The sequence below is a fragment of the Aptenodytes patagonicus genome, chromosome 2 (assembly GCF_965638725.1).
Source record: "Aptenodytes patagonicus chromosome 2, bAptPat1.pri.cur, whole genome shotgun sequence".
Lineage (NCBI taxonomy): Eukaryota > Metazoa > Chordata > Aves > Sphenisciformes > Spheniscidae > Aptenodytes > Aptenodytes patagonicus.
The window spans coordinates 163,436,030-163,456,011 of NC_134950.1; the positions used below are offsets into that span (position 1 = coordinate 163,436,030).

The following is a 19,982-nucleotide window of genomic DNA, read 5'->3' on the forward strand; positions in this document are numbered from 1 at the left end:
AAAAGTGCAGGAAAGAGATGAGCATTCTTCTGAAATCCAAAGCTAAGCCTCAGAGACTGGACAGTGCTTAAAAGTTAGTATTCATTTCATTTAACCTCCCTGTTTCTGAGGCTTAGCCAACAAAAATAACTGTATGAACTCTCTGTGTTCCCCTTCTCTATCCAAGGGGTGTGGTAAAAGCCATCGCACTGATTTGACGCTCTTAGCCCTGATTTTTGGCTGGATCCCAGAAGCACACAGCTCCTCTCAGTAGAGAGGCATATTTGAAGGTAGCAGAGTTTTTGGCAATCGTTTTGCTCTGTAGGCCCTACATGCCAAGTCACCCCACCAGCATAAGTTAAAACAGGTTTGAGACTGCTCTGAAGGGTTCTAGGTATTACCAAAATTGGGTCACAAAAGCTCCCATGCCAGCTGCGACCAACGAGTGTGGTAAAAGTCATTATACTAAAACCACTGTGCCAGAAACACTCTCCCATTGGGCTTCTCATCCCAGGTCACAGCACAGAACTCGCTTACTTTCAATCTACATTATGATCTGCAACGTGCATGTTTACACTGAAATCGGAAAGGGTCTAAGAGACAGATCTATCTGTTTCCACTTAAGTCTTGGAAAGACAATTATCTCTCTAAAATTCAGAAAAATACAGGACTAATTATATATGACAACACTGTGTTGTGAAGCCACTGACCTCATTTCATGTAATCAACAGAAGAAACCTGGACCTGACCAGATGACAGCGGAAATGCAAACACTGCAGCACATACAGCAGCAGAGAAGAGCATCCGCCTCTTACCCACCGCCAGATTCTGAAATAACAAGTAAATTGTGGTTCCTACAAGCTACAGAAACAAAATGGAAGAAGCAATTTCTGTGCCACATCACTGCAGAGCAAAGTATGGTGTGAATGGTAGAGTAACGTCTCCTTGAAAGCATTTGCTTCATCTCCAAGGATAGAGGTCCTAGTCCAACAGGGCTTACTTAAATAGAAAATATATGTTATTTAAGAATAGAATGGATTTGGGCTCATTTATTCATTGTGACTACTCATACACTTTAAATTAGAATCCATAGCTCTTGTTCTCGCCCCAGAGCAACTGCACAAATACCTGACATAGGTCCAAAAAGACAGGCAGGATTCTGGTTACCTCCTTACACCTCACCTGGTTTGTCACACAGGCACAAGCTGGACACACAGAGCCTTCGCCTTCATTAACTGCTTGTTAAAAGTTTGAAATTGTCACCATTATTTTCAATTTGGCACTGCCCGTGCAACTCACAAAGGATTAGGAAAAGGTTTTAGATGGAAATTAGGGAATTTTTAGGAGACTGGGAAATGTGTTTTCAGTATATTTTGGCTGGTATGAAAGATTACACTACCTGCTGAGGATTTATCACTAGCATCAGAAAAAAAGGAAGAGTTTAGTTTACACTTCCATCTTCTGTACTGGTTTCCGTCACACTCTGTGGGCTGATATCATGCTAGCACCAGCAGTAATCAGCATTTATCGAAAAGCTTTCTTTTATGTTTGTATGACAAGGTGCTGAATCAATACAAACAAGAGGCACATGCAGACTTTCTTTCAAGGAGGTTTACAAGCAAAGAAGGGGGGGAAAAGCCCTTAGAAGAAGACTCCCCAAATCAGCCCAAACCTCTCATCTTCCAACAGGCTGTTCTATCAAAACAGCTAATTTAGGGTCTTACCACTCAGCATATTAAACAGTTCGCTGATCTGAGATTAAACCCAGGTGGACTGGCTGCCATGATCTCATGATTATGACTTACTTGATAAAAACAGGAATAAAACATCCTTTGCATCCGTTATCTAAATGACTCCATAGTCCTTCATTACAGAATTATCTAGAAAACTCACAAAAAACTCACATAAAACTTAGAGTTTGAAAGGGAACAGCTACAGGGCAGAGTAGAAGTGCAAGCTGTGTTATAAAGCAGTTTGCAAGGCTTAATACAAAATTTCTAGTACTTAGTGTCTTTCTTCTTTTTCAGGAATCACGTTTCATCCAAAAAGTCATCCCAGTACCCCCAAATAAAAATGAACACTCTAAATAGTCATCAGAAATAAAACTGTACAACGGTTGGCTAAAGTCTGAAAATAGCAAGAGTGTATTTTAATGTAATTTATCATAAAGCACTCAGTAGTTATCTGGGTAAAAGGAATCACTTTTTATTCTGTAACAATAAAGTATATCTCCAAATAATATATCCGCCCAGGATTCTTAACAGACCCAAATTGTCTTTATAATGTATTCCCTTTTATACTCTATAGTAAGACAGTAAAAATACAACACAAGTGGCCGGTGGAACAGGAACTGCCAGATCCATTAAAAGGGTTTCCCATGAAGATTCTCTAAAAAGGCATTTGCTGGAAGTAGATTATATAGCCCATTTTCCTACTTGTGCTATGAGCAGACAAATCCCCAAATGCACACATGAATGTCAAGCCGATTGAATAATCCCAAACATTTGACATAATTACATACTCCACCTTTCAAAATGGTCCTGGCACCCTTAAACGGTAACTCATGCTGTGATGCAAAATATGCAGGTAAAAGATTATTTGCCATTTGGCCTTTAATATCTGTGATATTTAACCATTCTCTGAAGTTGACAAATTAAGAGGAAAAAGAGAATAAAATAGAATGCAGGAAGGCTGCTGCTCTGCATTGGCAAACAGCTCACGTATCTGGTACCCTGTTATCTAATGATGGCATGAAAGGGAAGGAAAAACAAGTTCAGAAGGAAAATCACAAGAAAACATTAGCCAGAGGTTGTGTTTCCTTCTACTACATGCACACACCGTGCACAGTAAAGGATGACCCAAGTCACTACTACACTGTCACATTCATTCTTCTATTGGTCAGTCACCAACAAGCAAATATTGTGTTATCTTTACAGGGTAACTATGTCATTCGTACAAATTTTCCAGAGAAAAGGATAATTGTCTGACTAAAAATACCTCACTGCCATGCTTCTGTATGGTATTCTGTGGAGAATTAAAGCAGGTCACTGTACCTGTTTGCAGAATTTTCTGTATTTTTGATGAAAGTCAACATCAAAGACTATATTTTCACTTAATGAGTCAACATAATTTGCCTTGATCAAAATTCTTTATGATACCATTGGTTTTGTTAGGCCTATACAACCTGAAAACTGATGAATAACATGAACCCTTCTGTTCTGTTGAGAAGAAATTCTCCTTTTCTCATTACTTGTTGAACTGGCCCCCTAAAGGGATGAAAAATCCATTCCTGTAACTGATCACCACCTTCTTGGTAATATTTTGTTCATTTTCTGATCTTTCATTCTCCCCATGTATCTGTGATTTAGAGCGCAAGGGGTTACCTCTGGCTGAGGCATGGTTTGTGGGCAATCAGGTACTGGCCTTTTCATTTTTTTCTATCAGTGGAGACAGACTGGTCAGCAGTATTCTTCCCAGCCCAACCATTTTAGCAAAGTATTACCGCCATTTTATTGCTAATAGGCACTCCATAGTAACCAGCCTGGAATTAGATTCTCTGAAAAACCACGTGCTATCTATTCCTTTTGTGTCACTGTAATAAAAAAAAAAAAAACCACCAAAATCCATACTGGTATTTTGTACCCTACACTCAGTGAAGCTCGATTGCTTGCAAGAACCAAACAAATCAATAAAGCCATATAATTTGAGGTCTTTTCAACATTCTCACCTTTCAAATTCATTGTGATACCAACCTATTTTGTTTTCTTTTGAGACAGCAAATTCTCTTTTGTCTCTACATTGAATTATCCCTTTATACTTTATCACTTCCCAAGTAATGTACTTCCATACAGTCTCATGCCGTGTGCCAACCTGTTTCTACAGCCCTCCAAGGAACGCTGCCCATTTCTCTTTGTGCCTTTAATAAATTAGGAAAACCATAATGAAATGCTTTCAATGAGCATTTCCTGTGCATTGGTTCAGCTGGCAGCCAAATAACCCACAGCTGTTATCAAACACCTGATTTGGGATGCTCTTACCCACAGCACCGTATGCAGCTGATCAACCACATGTGTAATGTGGTCACAGCCACAGAAAGTGCACACTGAGAGTGCTGTGCCACTCCGGGATGGTCTGGGGAGCTCAGGAAAGGGCAGAGATGGGGGAAATAGGTTTGAGCAGGAAAGGTGATAAGAAAAACGAGTCTCTGGATCAATTGACATACAGAGCATTTGGCAACTGGTTGTCTTTGCTATAATTGTCTCTGTATTCCAGAGGAACTAACTTAAATTAACGTTTGGGCAAAAGGAGCAAGATATACACCTGGGGAATGCACGTATTACAGTTGAGTTATGGGAGGAAACCATTTTTCTGGGAAAGAGGAGGGGACGATCCTGACCCAGCAGCGTAACTGTGCCTGGGTGAAATGACACAGCCAACACCAAGCGGGTCAATGTCTCAGAGAGACCCAATGGGTCAGTGCCTCATCTCAGCCACACCAGTGTGAATAAGGAGCTGCTCCACTGCTACCCAATGTCGTAGGAAATCAAGGATGGGTGATTGGGTATCTCCAGAACCAGGAAGAAATTTTAGCAATTGATTTGGAAGAAGGGAGTAAAATGCTATGTAGAAGGGATGGATAGTGGAAGAATACAAGAGGCAGTGGATCATCAGGAAGAGTCTTTTGCATGGCTCTGTTTTTCAAATCTTTTAACAATTTAATCTCTAAGACCGAAAATTAAATCATTGCAACAAGAGCCTGAAGGAGCCTTTCTCTATAAGCTTGTCCTTGGTGCGTAGAGGACAACCAGAACAGCTCTCCAGTCATGCAGTGCTGTGAACGCCCTGCCACCCACACTGGAGAGGCTTCCTCAGAGCAGCAACAATCTCACATCAAGGTGGCGTCAGGAAGGGACAGCACATTCATGCCACAGGGACTTGCATTTTAGAAGTGTTTGTAACTCAAGCTCAAGCCGATTGTAATAGGGTCATGCGCTGCAGGCGACAGGCACGGTTAATATGTAAATCTCTCCCACAAACATACAAGGGGAGTGCTGGGATTAGAAGCTGATTTTCCAGCCACCAAACCAAAGGTCTCTGAACCAGCAAAGCCAAGGAGTTACTCCTTCGCAGAGTGTCGTCTCTAGTTTGCAAAATAAGCATAAATAAAGTGTGATGGCAACATCCACTACAGTAATAGATGGACTGCAGTGTTGTAAGATAATGCTGTTACTTCATGTTCCACAAACTGATTATCTATCTCAGTTGTTTCATGATAATAATTCTTTATTAAAAGATTTGTTTCCAAGTTACACTTTTGAGAGCCTTATACTGCTGATGATGCTGAAAGGGAATTTCAAGACTGGCTTTAGGATTTATGACTTTGTGACATGGTGGAGGTAAATTGGATGCTTTTTTTGTTACAAATGCAGTTCCAGAACCAACTTAGGCTACAGGTATTAACATACAGCTCATGTGCCAGATCTCACCCCTAGGAGAGCGTTAATCCAATCTGCCAACTGCTGCTGCACTCTAATACAGCTCTGCCCTGCCAAGCAATTACAAAAGCCTCCTTTTGCTCCCGAGCCACCTGTCCCTCACAGCGCTCCACTGGCACCAGCGGCACCAGCAAGCACTTGTAGTCACTGGCTTAAAAGACGACTGCTCCATTTTTAACTGGTAAATAAAATGGCAGCTACAAAACACTCGGTAGGATTTTTGCACCAGCCTTTGTGCACTTGTTGTTGCTCAGGTTATTGGGAAGCATCTACAATCAAGTTATTAAGAATTACGAGTGAGGGTTATGAATAATGAGTCCGTCTTGTTGTTGATGTTGTTTTTAAACTTTTATCGGTATTCACATCACACGGTATAAACTCCCAGGTTCCCCTCCCACTCTGCAGCAGGCGTAGCGTAGGACTGGATGGAAATTCTCCAAGCACTGCACTTGCCTGTTTTATAGTCCTGTTCAGAAACTCGGAAATGAGAATTAAATGATCTAGTACAAAGTTAATGTTGCGATTCTAACATACCATACAATACATCTAAGGAAAAGAAATAAAAGATAAACAAAAACCTTTGCATTATTTTGTAATAAGGATAAGAGTACAAAAGTAGCCTAGGGCCAAATAAAAGTTTTAGAAAGACAACAATTATCCCAAACCTAGGAAACATAGAAAACCTTCAAATCCATACAAACACACACAAAACATACAACTGTGATTCTCTTATAATATCTATGGTCATAATAATATCTGTATTGGGTCAGACCCAAAGTCCACCCAGTTCACTATCCTGGCTCGGACAGTAGCCCAAAGCCGATTTGGAAAGAAAACTAGAGTTAGCTTATTTGTAGTCCTCCCTCCCCAAAACACTTTCCCAGGCTCTTGCAGTTTGCAGTTTAGCGCCACTCCCTTTGCAGCTGTCTACCTTGAGGGATGTCGCTGCCATTGACCTCTCCCATCATTCTTTACAAGCATTTACCCTTTTTGCACCTACAGCCTCATGTAGCAACACCCTCTTCCCAGACAATGGTGCCAAAAGCCTGTTTGGGGTATGATTCCTCTGACCAGATTTACACGCTGGAGTACACTGATTATAAAGGCAGCCCAGGGTAGCTGACGCAGATGGGGAGTTTACATTGTTCACATCTACATTCACTTGACTGACGCTCACCTTCGTTGATTTTGGAGTTACAAGTCTGAGGGCTGAAGGACAGCATGAGAAATCAATGCTTAATAATCAATGCTTTTAATGAAACATTAGATAATGCCTTCTTTAAATGAAACATTTCTTGAGCTGGGCAGACTGGATGTGGAAAGGTTCTGAAAACCTCTTTTTTGTGAAGTTTACAATCCAAATGGTGCAGCTTTGTAGCAATTATGTGAGAACCAAGCCATGAAAATGGGCTGAATGCTTAGTATATCTAATTAATTTATTCACTTTTAAATAATTCACTTTAGCGGCAGAAATTAGCAAGTACAGAACCACAGCATATGTTCTTTCTATTAAAATTTACTCTTAGCATATCAAAATTGCTTTTTCTACTATAGCAGTTGAGAGGGTGAATAATACAAAGTAGTTAGCACTGTCATTGAAATGATGGTCATAGGCTCAGGGCACTCTTAGAAGACTCGAAGAAAGGAATCCAAGACAAGAAAGATGAGACCTTCAAAAAGCATTAGAGAGCAGAAGTTTAAGAGCACCGAAGTGGATGTGAAAGGAGAATAAAAGTATTCAGATATATGCCAGGGACCTTGGTCCACAAATGCTCTCTCTGTTCAGCGAAAGATTCATTTTCTAGTTCCATATGAGATCAGAAGACTCTGAGCTGTATCTCGATGTACATGTGGATCTAATTCACTGGAGGCGACATTTCTATTTTCTGACATAAGGACAAATAAACTGAAATCACATACGAGGCAGCAGGGTTTTTGTCTGTCATCCTTGTGATGCTGTGGACATCTTCCAAGGGGTAAATGGACTGTGGTGATGATAGGCATCTCTTCAAAAAGTGGGGGGGAGAGCAAACAGGACAAGAAGAAGCACAGAGCATCCCCTGTTCCTTGATGGCTGCACAACCCTTCACAGCACCACCATCAGCAGCATTGCTGTACAGGTACTCTTCCACTCTTGCACATAAAAATCTGAGGACTCATGCTTTTAAAGACCTGACTAAAGCCCTATGATTCGTTTCCCTTTTCAAGAAAGAGCTTTTTTTTTGAGCAGAGAATAAAAGAAGAGAGAATAGAAGACTCCATTTTCAAATCTGGGTCATTAGCTGCCCAAGGAGGAACGTAAATTACTGGTTTTAACATAGCCCTGATAAAAAGAGAGTTCTGCAGGCAGTTAAAGAGATAAAAGGCACTTGTTCAGGGTAAACAGAGCCACACACTCCTTGGATTTAGGCATGTAACTCAGCTAAAGAGGAGAACATTTGCACCAGAAGATTTGCATTTTTGAGTACAGACATTTCATTGGGGTGCTCTGCATAGGAAGATCTGGTTTTCCAAAAGAGGGCACTAAATATATTTTTTTTCCTATTTCAGAGATTAAAAATAAATAAATAAATAAAAGAGACTGGGAATCAGAAGAATTAGATTAAAAACTCCTGCAGGCTGTGACTGCTTCCTATGTTTCTGCATATACACCAGAATGAAATTCTTTCTGAATTTGCTTTGTAGTGCCTTTTAAATCACTGTTGTTTTCCCATTTTGCATCTTATTCTTAATATATTTCCTTAACATTTTAGAAAAACTATCTATACTTATCACAGTCCAGCACAAAATGGGTTTTTTAATGTCCCTAAAAACCTAGGAAGCAAAATTATGCTAAAACCAGGAACTCACCTCTAATGTAATTTTGAAGCTTCTGTATGTTGCAAGGAACCTAGTTCTTTATCAAGTTCTATTTTTTTTCAATAATTTTTATATAGCTGCATTTATTTCATTCTTCTTAAAGCACAGAAGGTTCCCCGGTGTTTCGTGCAAGAAAGAAAACCGCAATGATTTTACTGCTGACTGTCTATCTGATTTTGAATCTCTAGGACACCTTGTACAATTACCTTACCTCTGTTTTATTAAAAAATAAATTGCAGGTTATTTTTAAGATGTTTTGTGAATTTTGTTAGAAAATTAATCTCTACCAGTCTGTCTGTTCAAATTAGATCATCTGTACACTCAGAAAAGGAAGTAGAATGAAAAATCTAATATTATTTTTGTATCATAGTGTTTTGCCTTGAGTCTTTTTATTTTCCCTTCTCTGTTTGATGAAAATCTCATTTGCTAAAGAAAATATTTACAGAGGAAGACTGCTGATAGCTGATACCGATACATAATATACCTATGTACTCTTGCATGACAGGCTAATTATTTCTGACTTTTGATATTACTCTAGTCTTCCCTGGAACTGTGGATTCGCTTTTCAGTTTACTGATGTATATCTGTATCTGCGAATAAATGTAGGATACAGTTTGTTGGCCTCTGCTACATGAGCAAGGCTGTTCGACTTAGTCTGAAATATTATTTTGCACTCAGTCATATCTGTGCAATTTGTGTTGAAGTCTCCCAGCTCAAATCAGGAGGCTTAAAGTTTAGTCCTAACTCCATTTATCTACATTATTAGAGGAACAGCAAGAGTTTAATCCTTTGTTTTTAATAGAAAATAGTTGAAGCTCAGAGGTGGCACGGCAGCTGAAGCCAGCATACTCAGTTTTTAATGCGCTCCATTTCACGCAGTTAGTATTTTGTTGCAATAATCACACTAAACAACACTCCCTGGAATGGAGACTCAGTAAGAAATTGAGATTTGGTGCAGTTTTACTGAAACCATTGCTACAGAGGGAGCATACATTAGCAAAACTGGAATGTGGGGACTGAGGACTGCAGGAAGACCTGCTGGGCAGAGCTTTGCCTCTCAGCTCAGGCAAACACATCATATCATGTCTTAATAATGCATCTAGATCATCATTTCACAAGCACCAACTTCCTGCTGAAAACATCCCTCAATAATGGGGAGCAACAGAGCTAAAAAACTGGGATCCCAATGTGGTTTTATTGTTTGCTCCAGGAAAGAGCTGCAGGCCACAAGTAACCATGGTGGCTACCCACGATAAATGCAGGGTCCCCACCAGTTACTTCAACACTGAGATGATCCCACTCCTAGAGTACCTGCTGAGGACGTGATCCTGGGGTGAGCACCCGTTCCTTGCATTTGAGGGGTGCAAACACCTTTTTCCATGGACAATAAACACAGGAAGGCTCCACCCACCCATTCCTCTTTGCCTATCATTTCCCCTTTATTAATAATGGAAAATAAAGAAAAAGTATGCAGACTTGGGATATGTCATTTCACTCCACACTTTTTGTTGCTGCTTCTACCCAAAGTGACAATGACAGACCCTTAATTTTAACTAGGAACCTCTTGCCCCATGGCTCAAGGAAATTAACTACCAAAATGTCCCTGCAGTTCATGTATTTGAGTGCCTAACCCCACTCTAACCACCTTCCTGTTTAAGCTGGAAATTTTTCTGTAATTAAACTGGGCTGTGCCAAAGCAGAAGGATTGCTGCTAAGAGCAAAGAATAAAGCTACATAAAGGAACACATTTTCTGCTGGAGCTTTGTAGGGATTTGAAATGAACCATGAAGCTCCTCCAAAACAAATAAAATAAAGAATAGGTTTGACCTTTTTTCTTCCCCTGTGTTAGTCCAAAATTGGTCCTGAAGGTTACCAACACGAAATTAGTTTCTGTAGTTTCTCCTTCAAAAGGGAGGTCTAGGATTAAACTTGTCACCAATTATTGCTCCACCATCCTGTGCCTGCATCCAAAAATTTCTATTCTAAACACACAATGTGACAGAAATTGAACAGAGCGATGACTGCTGAGCGGTAAGAACGAATATTCCCACCACCCGATAACATGTTTACTCAGTTAAAATGGGTATCCACCCTCCCATTGCAAGAATTTTTAATTTTGTAAGCACGTGCAGCAGAAAAAAAATTGTGATTGAAAGGGATCTGCTGTCAAAGGCACAACTGAGGACACCTGAGAAGGCACTGTTTGCGCAATGCTGTGATAGAGTTTTGAAAACCCCTAAATCCCTCTAGAGTTGTGTGGCAAACTTCCCTCTCTCTCTGTGCCACTGCAGATATCAAATATTAATTAGGCTGAATCAATTACTGATACCAACACGCGACAGAAAAACTCGGTATGTCGGTATGTCTGACAGATATTGCTACTTCTGCCTGAACTGAGATTCATCGGCAGGAAAACCTCCCAGTTGCTCAGACTGTCTTTATTAGCAGCTTTGGTTTATTTAATGCAAGGTGACCGGGAAGTGCTGGTGTCCTGGGTGAGCTGCACACCTCCAGGTCTGACAGAAAAGCAAATGGAAGTGTAAAAATGTTTTTAAATCAACCTTCTCTGATGCCTTTGAAAATCCTCTTTTGTCTATCTTGTTGCTGTTCAGCCCGCATTGAAAACGGCAGATTAAGAAATTTATTCATGGTGGTTTTGAGATTAGAAAAGATAGGCAGTCTTTCACAAAGGGTATTTTAAGTCAACCAGATTCATAATTAAAAAAAACCCCACAACACTCTCCTTTTAAAATAAATCATTGCTTCTAAATTTTGTCAAATAATAGCTGCTGCTTCAGCTTCAAATCCAAAGTAAACTATCAGCCAGAAAATTAACCTTCCCTATGTTCTCAGTACTTTCTTGTTGATACAATACTTCTGGACACACAAGCCTTAGCTTTTGTTATGTAAATGTAACTGGAGCACTTCTGTTCTCCTTATCACTACAAATAGGATAAAAAGCACATTATTAAACGAGGATATTTACTCTACTGATCTTGGCTGTTGAAATAATATGACTCAAACAGGACGTAAGAATATGTAAGAAGAAGGAGAAAAAAGGCAGCCTCCACTTTCAGCCCTGGCGCGCCAGAATCACCTAGCTAAAACCCCACACAGGCATGCTCATAAAAATGGTGCAATTTTCAGAAGTTGTGAGCATTCCACTGAAATATTAAATATTAGCTGAATGGTATTAGTAATATTTATTCTATGGGAAGCAACTGAGGTTGTTGTTTTCATGAAAAAGGGCCAAGATTTAGCAAATCATAATAGATTCGATGAGTGGCTGGTCTGTGTGGTTCCACTAATTCACTGATGGCTTGACTTCTGCTCGTTACAGAAGCACTGAACGACTACAGTCGTCTGGTGAATCAAGACAAGAGAAGATATTTTGCTTGAAGATACACACATGCACAGATGTAATAACATAAAATCAGTTTAACCAATATAAACTTTACATTATGAGGACTGATTTTTTCTCTTCTTTTTATGTAGGAAGTGAAACTGCAGTTATTTATCCTAATAACAGGTAACTAATTCTCAAAAGTAAACAAAGTTACAGTGCTTTCAGCTTCAAAATGTTGAGAAAATAGTTTTAGCTGCTAGCCTTTGATAATAGTCAACACTGCCCTTATATTGTGCAGCTTTACAATACAGGAGTCCTTCTGGTTTAGGAGCAACAAAGATTTGAAACTGCATTCATATAAAAAAAGGATATGAAAACTATAAACATAAGCTTTTCCATTCAAAATGCTCAACTCAAAAATTCTACTTGTTTACAACAAACACCAAAAATTAAACAACTCACTAAACCAGGTAGCATTATGTTATGGTACCAATGTCCTAACTGTGCTCACTTTAAATAGTGTAAGCACTATTAATTTTCATTATTCCTGAAAACAACATTGGGTGAGAATGAAAAAAGTAAATTTGAAATATATTTATTGCCACAGAAAGAAAACAGGTTTATGCAAACCTATTTCTAGCACTGGTAAATCCATTTCAATTAAGTAATAAATATCATAGCTACAATATTAGCTGTATTACTGATGATAGTTATGACAGTGTCTCATTTTCAGAGGCATATTTATCATAATAATAGTGCTCACCTAACTCAAAAGGACGTTGTGAGGATTCATTAATATTTATACCCATTAGTGTTTTGGAAATAACAAGCGTTATGTTATTTTAATTTTTACATGACTAATTAAAGCAGTATGAGGTTGTAATTGGAGCCATAAGTACAAACTTGTTCATTCCACATTATAATCAGGCTTGGACAAATAGTAAAAAATAGTAACAACAACAATAATAATATGCTGCTTTTTATAAATAAAGCTTTTTTACTTCATTCATGCTCTAAACACAAAGTCCAGGGTTTGGACTGAGTCTTTCCAAGGTCTCTTTGGTCCCACCACTCCCATGAGACCTATGGCAACAGGCAGGGTGAAAAGAAATACTAAACTCCCCACATAAACTACTCTAAAAAAAATAGTTGGGCCCGCTCTAATTGCAACGATGATTAATTCTTTGCAGCTCTCAGCATTATAAAAATGCATTCCTTTAACTGCAAAATAGGTAATAGTGGCTGTTGTATCAGCCATAAAAGTCTCTAAGCCCTAATTGTTGTTCAGAAGACTTAGCAGTTTGGTCCGTATTAATCAGCCAGGATTTCCTGTGTGTAATTGCTCTTAACTAGCTCAAACACAGTAATGGACTGGTAAATTGGAAATGGAGAACAAATAGCTTTAAGAAGAATCTCAGCCACTTTATTTCCTCTCTTGCATTACAATGACAGCTATTCATAATAAAGGCAATTAAATATTCTCTATTTAATGTCTTACCGTGTCACTCAAGAAAATCACTTTTCATCTCATTTACTTTCCTCTATTTCTTTTATCACCATTACACAAACTCCACTGGTTAACTCTTACAACCACAGAAAGCTACACAAGGTGATGGGGTTTGGTTACTTGTCATTATTCTTACCCCATCGCTCTCCCAGTTGCAGAAACACTACTGAATTTAAGAGGTGGTTTGTTGCTTGGCTATTTAGGAAATCCCTTTTTGAGACCATGCAGACCCACAAACGTGAGTCCAGCCCAAACGACAGAGACCGTGTCTCCCCAGGAGGTATGCAGAGAGCATGGAGCTCATCCAGCAATGCTGGTGGAGCCACGTGCTGGGCAAGAGTGGCTTTGACCTGACACCACCAGGGACAGCCTTGACCCGCTGCACCCTTTCTGATGAGATGCTGTGGCTAAACCCGATTTGCCTATGTGTTTTGGGGTTAGAGAACTCTATAGCCAGAGCCCCACACACTTGTTTTGGGGAAGGATAATTTGGAATCAAAGTTTCTCTATGGGTGTATTTATTCCCCAGCGCTTTCCCAAAACTTCACCCTGTGGTTTCAGTCCCAGGTTGAACCTTGCTCTAGTGTAAAGAAACAAAAACCAACCAAACAACAGAAAAATTGCAAGAGTATTTTAAAGACAAAGAAGCCTGGCACCTTCCCTATGACCTTTCCAGAAAAAGAACAAATCTTCTGTGTTCAAGGTTAGAAAAGCTCCCTATTAGCACAAGGCTTACCCAGAATATTGCTGTCTGAAAGATTAAACTTCTGTAAATATAAGCACTGCAAAAAAGCATTTAGAATGAAACCTGACAGCCCGACTAGCCACAATGTACCCACGCCAGTCTCAACTGCCTGCCAAGCTTCCTGGGAGAAATATATTTTAAGGAACACGCTTTAATTCATCATCCTCTAAGATGATGAAGTGATACAACAGGAAAACACACATTAGTTGCCTCAGTATCTTTGCAAAATAGGTGTCTGCCAGTTCAGGGCTGTGTTATTCCAATGTGGGTGTCAGTGCCGTTACCCAGACCCAACGCGGAGCAGAGATGCTTCTGTGCAAATAAGTAGAAAAACCTTAGAAGGAAGCTATTACTCGCAGGAAATGACTTTGTAGCATTTTTCTTAAAAATATTTCACTTCATTGGAGTGACACACTATGCTTTTCTATTTTGATGTTTATTCCTAGCCGGTATTATAAATAGAGGCTGAATCCATTCATATTAGAATTCAGATAAATTATTAATTCATATGATGTATTTTAAGATATTATACACATATGTAAATGCAGCATAACTCTATTGTGTAAAGAAATGATGAAAACATCTATACTCACAAACAATTAAAAGGCAGCACATCACACTTTTAAATGGCAAAAAATAAAGCAACGTTTTCTGACACCTATAAAATAAGTACACAATAGTTTCAAGAAGTTTCTTTTTTGAAAGTATTTGTAGAATTAAACTTTAAACAAACATCTTTTGCTGATACATTTCCTGAAATTTCCTTTTGACTTTGCAACAAGGACAACTGCCCAAGGCTTTGCTAATCAATTTTTGTGTTGCAGAAAACATTGTAATTTGAATTTTGTCCAAGAATATAGTTTGAAATGCAGAAAATGTGAAAAGCTAACTAACATGCAATTATTTGTAGCCGCAGTCTGCATGCCAAGTGAGAAGAAAGCTGAATAAGTAATTTAACGGTTATGGCAACTTTAATAAACCAAGAGCCACCCATCATGTCTTAAGGATGCAATATTCAAGAGTGAATCTTACTAGCCCTCTATTAGTACGTTTTTTCAAAAAAATATATTTTTATCCTTTATAAGCATGGATCTGAATGGAAAAAAGAAGGGGTTTAGTTTTGTTCTGTTTTGTTTTGCTTCAGTAGACTATTTCAGGGACTCTTGCTATCATAATCTCCTATATGAATACTTCAACAATTTGCAATACTCTCTTACATCGAATATATGTCTAGTCACATCCTGAAATCTTCCCAAAGGTCATGTTTCCAGCTTGCCACCTCAGGTTTTCCTTTCTGGAAGAAGCCATGGTGCGAGGAAGGGAGCACCTGGCTGTGTGCTGCTCTCTCTTCTCCAGCCAGGCACCTAAAGCACCAAAACCCCAGTGTTTTGCCTGCATGCCTGTCCTGGTTTCGGCTGGGGTAGAATTAATTTTCTTCCTAGTAGCTTGTACAGTGCTCTGTTTTGGATTTAGGATGAGAATAATGTTGATAACACACCGATGTTTTAGTTGTTGCTAAGCAGTGCTTACACTAGTCAAGGACTTTTCAGCTTCCCATGCTCTACCGACTGAGAAGGCTGGAGGTGCACAAGAAGCTGGGAGGGGGCACGGCCAGGACAGCTGACCCAAACTGGCCAGAGGGACATTCCATACCATGTGACGTCATGCTCAGTACATAAACTGGGGAAAGCTGGCCGGGGGGGCCGCTGCTCAGGGACTGGCTGGGCATTGGTCGGCAGGTGGTGAGCACTTGCACTGTGCATCACTTGCTTTGTATATTATTATTATTATTATTATTATTATTATTATTATTATTACTACTACTACTACTACTACTATTACTATTATTAGTAGTATTTTATTCTATTTCAATTATTAAACTGTTTTTGTCTCAACCCATGAGTTTTCTCACTTTTACTCTTCCGATTCTCTCCCCCATCCCACCGGGGGGCGGGGGGAGTGAGCGAGTGGCTGTGTGGTGCTCAGTTGCTGACTGAGGTTAAACCACGACAACCCCAAAACCACAGATCTGCAAGCACCGAAATGTAGAGAGGAGGATGTGGAGGAAATGAGTCCAGCCCATCCGTTTCCGTCCCCATCCTCCTCTTCCTCCGTTGCCTGCATCAAGCATTCCTCTGCAGGTGGAACGCAAAGTCTAGGCTGCAAAAGCCTCTGTAACTTTGCTTCTTGCAGATATTCTGAATGTGCAGCCCTTTTGATGGGTAAAGGTTGCGAATAAAAAGGGAATTACTACTGCTTTTTAGGAATGAAATTTTTTCTCTCATTAGAATTTTTCTTGTATAGGAATTTTTCTCTCGTTCTCAGAGGAACTGAGGAAGCCCTCTCTACCTGGGGCTTTTCCAGCTTGCACAATGCATCTGAGCAGTGTCAGCGCAGGGCTTCCACAGCTAAAGGCCAATCTCCACTAAAAGAACTGAATTTTACAAAACACCTCTGGCACACAAGGCAGGGGAGCTTTCAGGCAAAGGCTTTGCTTGCTCAGTGGCCGTTAGGTTGTCTTCCCCATATTTAGATTTAACTTAACACTTCTACATCCATCTCTGTCTAGAACTCCGCTAAACTTTGGGTAAGTGAAGTTGCACCAACAATGATTTCCCAGCAAAAAGTCTTTATGAATTACCCCTGAAGTTTCTGATACAGTTTTATTTGAACTTTTTCTAATACCAGGCATGGTTCTCCTGACTTTTATACCACTGTGAGTCAGGAATAACTCCAAAGATGACAGCAGAGAAATCAGATGAGCAACAGAGCCACAACCTCTACTACCTAAAGGACCAACAAATTTCCTTTGGTTAGCAGCTGAAGCTAGATTTATTTTATGGAAGAAGAATTACAGTTGCCGGTGGATGAATTATTTTCATTTTGAGGAATTGGTACAATTCTAGATTATGGAAACAAAATGTACGGGGCTTATAGTTTATCCAAGTAGTACAGCATAGCTATCATTCAAACATTTCAGGTCTTATACCAGCAGAATTTAAAAAGAAAATAAATATTATTCATGCCCAAGAACTGCTTCCCATGTCTCTGATTCTTTAGTCATCATTTAAAAATGACTCATTACACTTTTCTCTTTTGAAGTTTGGTAGAAAATTCACCCTAATCTAAAACTTAGTAGTAACCCAACGGTGATTTCTTACAAATGATTTATACCTAACCCTCTGAAGAAAAGGATTTATAATGAAAATGATAGCTCAACCCTAACTGCAGCACTGGGAACGGTGACACCATAATTAATGTATTATGTCAGTTGTGGGAGACACTGGCAGTTGCTTTTTGTTCTTGGGAAGAAATTTATAGTGTGACTGAAAAAGGCACCATGGAAAAAAAATTACACAGAAGAGGAATAGAAATCCTTGTAGCAAAGACATGTCCTTACAATTCCCCTCCCAAAGACTATATAAGCCTGGCAATGACAGCATTTCCTCTACGGTGCAGTTTATACCTTTCTCCTCTACTAGATGGCAGTATGACATGCTCTCAGAACATCTAAGTGAGGAGTTTTCTTTCTTTGTTTCATAGGAAGCAATTAATTTAAAATATCATCTTACTGGCATAGAAGGGGCGGGGGGGGGAAAGCCCGCCACTGGCTGCGTATTTTGAAATCAAATCTATTTACTTACTGGTTCAACATTAAAAGCAAAAAGTGCATATTCCCGGTCAGGTGACACTTCATATCGAATAGCCTTTAAGGAGACCTAGAAAATAAATCAGACATTGAAATAAATATTTTTCAGTTTTCAAGCCAATAACATCTACAGCTAATTGTTATGACCATGTTTCTAATGATGAAGAATACTGCCAGACTAAGTATCTTGAAAAATAACACATCACACCTCTTTTCAAAAACCAGAAATGTTATGTGGGCACATACATGCTCCCATAAGAGAAAGCATAACTGCATTGTGACTCAGGCCAGGCAGCTATCTCAAAAATTCAGAATTTTCCTTACAAACCTACTGCACAGTGGCTGGTGCTGCAGCTGTGGGCAGCAGGTAGTAGATAATGTCAATTTATTAACTCCCTCTCATTCCCTGCAGTCACTGGCCAAAGTGCTGGAGATAACAAACAGAAAATACCTGCTGGAGCAAATTATTATAAGGAGACACCATTACCTGTCTCAGTTAAGACAACACCAAGGAAAACTATCCCATTTTTCCCAGTTAAAAAAGTCTTTGGGATGCTGTGGTGATACAGCTTTCCAGGTGCACCCTGACCTGGGTTCTGCAAAAAGCTGCACTGTAAGTCTTACTAACAAGAAGAGATGCCAAAATATCTCAGGCTTGTAAGGAATTACCTTTTCCCTGCTCTACTTATCATTTGTGTAGTGCAGACATCCCTTCTCCTTTCCAGTGTGTTTCAATATAATACATTGCTGGCGCACCAAGGTCAAAGAGAGGTGCCACTAACATGCTGCTCATCCACTGCCTTTTACACCTCATCCTCTCACCTAACAAATTAGATGGAAGTCCTTGAGAGATTCCCAAGGAGCAAACTGGAAGGGGGAATTTGGGCTGCAGGGAAATGCACAGCAACCCACTGGGAGAGTCCTCCCCAAAGCCAGCAAGGCTGGAGGCGGTGCGTGGGGAACCCAGGGGACAGCCAAAGGCAGAGGGGACTGATCATAGAATCATAGAATGGTTTGGGTTGGAAGGGACCTCTAAAGGTCATCTAGTCCAACCCCCCCTGCAGTGGGCAGGGACATCTTCAACTACATCAGGTTCCTCAGAGACCCGTCCAACCTGACCTGGAATGTTTCCAGGGATGGGGCAGCCACCACCTCTCTGGGCAACCTAATGGGTTGATGGGCCAGCATGGATCAGGATGGGGGGTGCCAGGGGAGCGTGACAGCCAGCAGTGTCAACACGAAGACAGATTTTATCTAGTGTTATATTAATAACACAGAGAAAGAAAAACATGCCAAGGTAGCAAAAGTTTTTCTGACCCAGGGCTGGGAAAGAAGAGGACAAAGGCAATGTGCCTGGATGAGGTATAACGGTGGCTTTTGTATTGGGACTTTTTGGATTAATGTGGAGGTAATGTTCTGCAGATTTATTTACTGAGAGGGCAGAGGAGCAAGGGTAGAACAGGCAGTAGCGAGGACATGGCATGAAAAAGTAGGATTATCTTGTAACACTGTGTTTTTCTTACAAATGATTAAGTTATCATTATATAAATGATTACAAAAATTAAAAACCAGGGGAATAAACAGAGGCCAAATGGAAGCAGTTTGACTTCAACGGACCTTGACATTAAAGGAAGCCAACTCATTTCTTTACCCTTAGCAGAATTGTAAAGAAACGGGTTACGCTCTGGTAAAAGAGGATTGCTTATGTGATGTAGCAAAGGTTGAAGGTTAAATGGCAGCATGCGAAGTTTAAGGTTGGGTCCTGCAATAATAATTCAGTGATAAATTCTTTATCTCATTAAAAAAGAATTAATACTGTACTTGAGCTTTGTATGAGTCACATACTCATACTGTAAAATAAAATCAACCTGGAATGTGGTTTTATAGTTTTCTTGTAGATTTACTTTTAGCTTTTGAGTTTCTAAAGCTGTTTTCTGCAGATCTTGGGTCATTAAGATAAGTCTCTGTTAGCCATCCCCTGCTTTTGCAGTTTTGCAATGATACAGTACAACAAAAACACCTCAAGTTAATCAAAACCATAGGCAGGTACTGCATAAGTGACAATTTTACCAGGACTACGTGATTCATATCTCATTGTCGGAGCAAACATAAGTGTATTTTACTTCGGAAATTAACTTCTTACAGGAAATATTGAAAAGACATTGACATTTAATGTAGTAACTTCTGCCACAATGCTGGCTTCATCCATTACAATAAACAACACTACAAAACACTTTCATCATTATAAATAATACTGTGTATCAGCTGTGAATTTATTTTCTTTTCATTCATTTTAATAGCCACCTACTAACTTCTTTTCCCAATAATTTCTTAGGGTTTCTCTCATATGCAGCTCCACTTCCATTCATCAACATTATTCATTAACAACACTGAAATTACAT

General features: G+C 39.6%; 1 protein-coding gene across 3 annotated transcripts in view; it reads right to left on the bottom strand.

The window, feature by feature from the left end:
- DPP6 (dipeptidyl peptidase like 6) overlaps positions 1-19,982 on the bottom strand; it is a 525,902-nt gene that overhangs the window by 136,650 nt on the left and 369,270 nt on the right. For all 3 annotated transcript variants that reach the window (XM_076331931.1, XM_076331929.1, XM_076331930.1), the window contains exon 5: positions 17,576-17,650. In XM_076331931.1, coding sequence (XP_076188046.1) covers positions 17,576-17,650 — 75 coding nt within the window. The remainder of the gene's footprint in view (positions 1-17,575; positions 17,651-19,982) is intronic.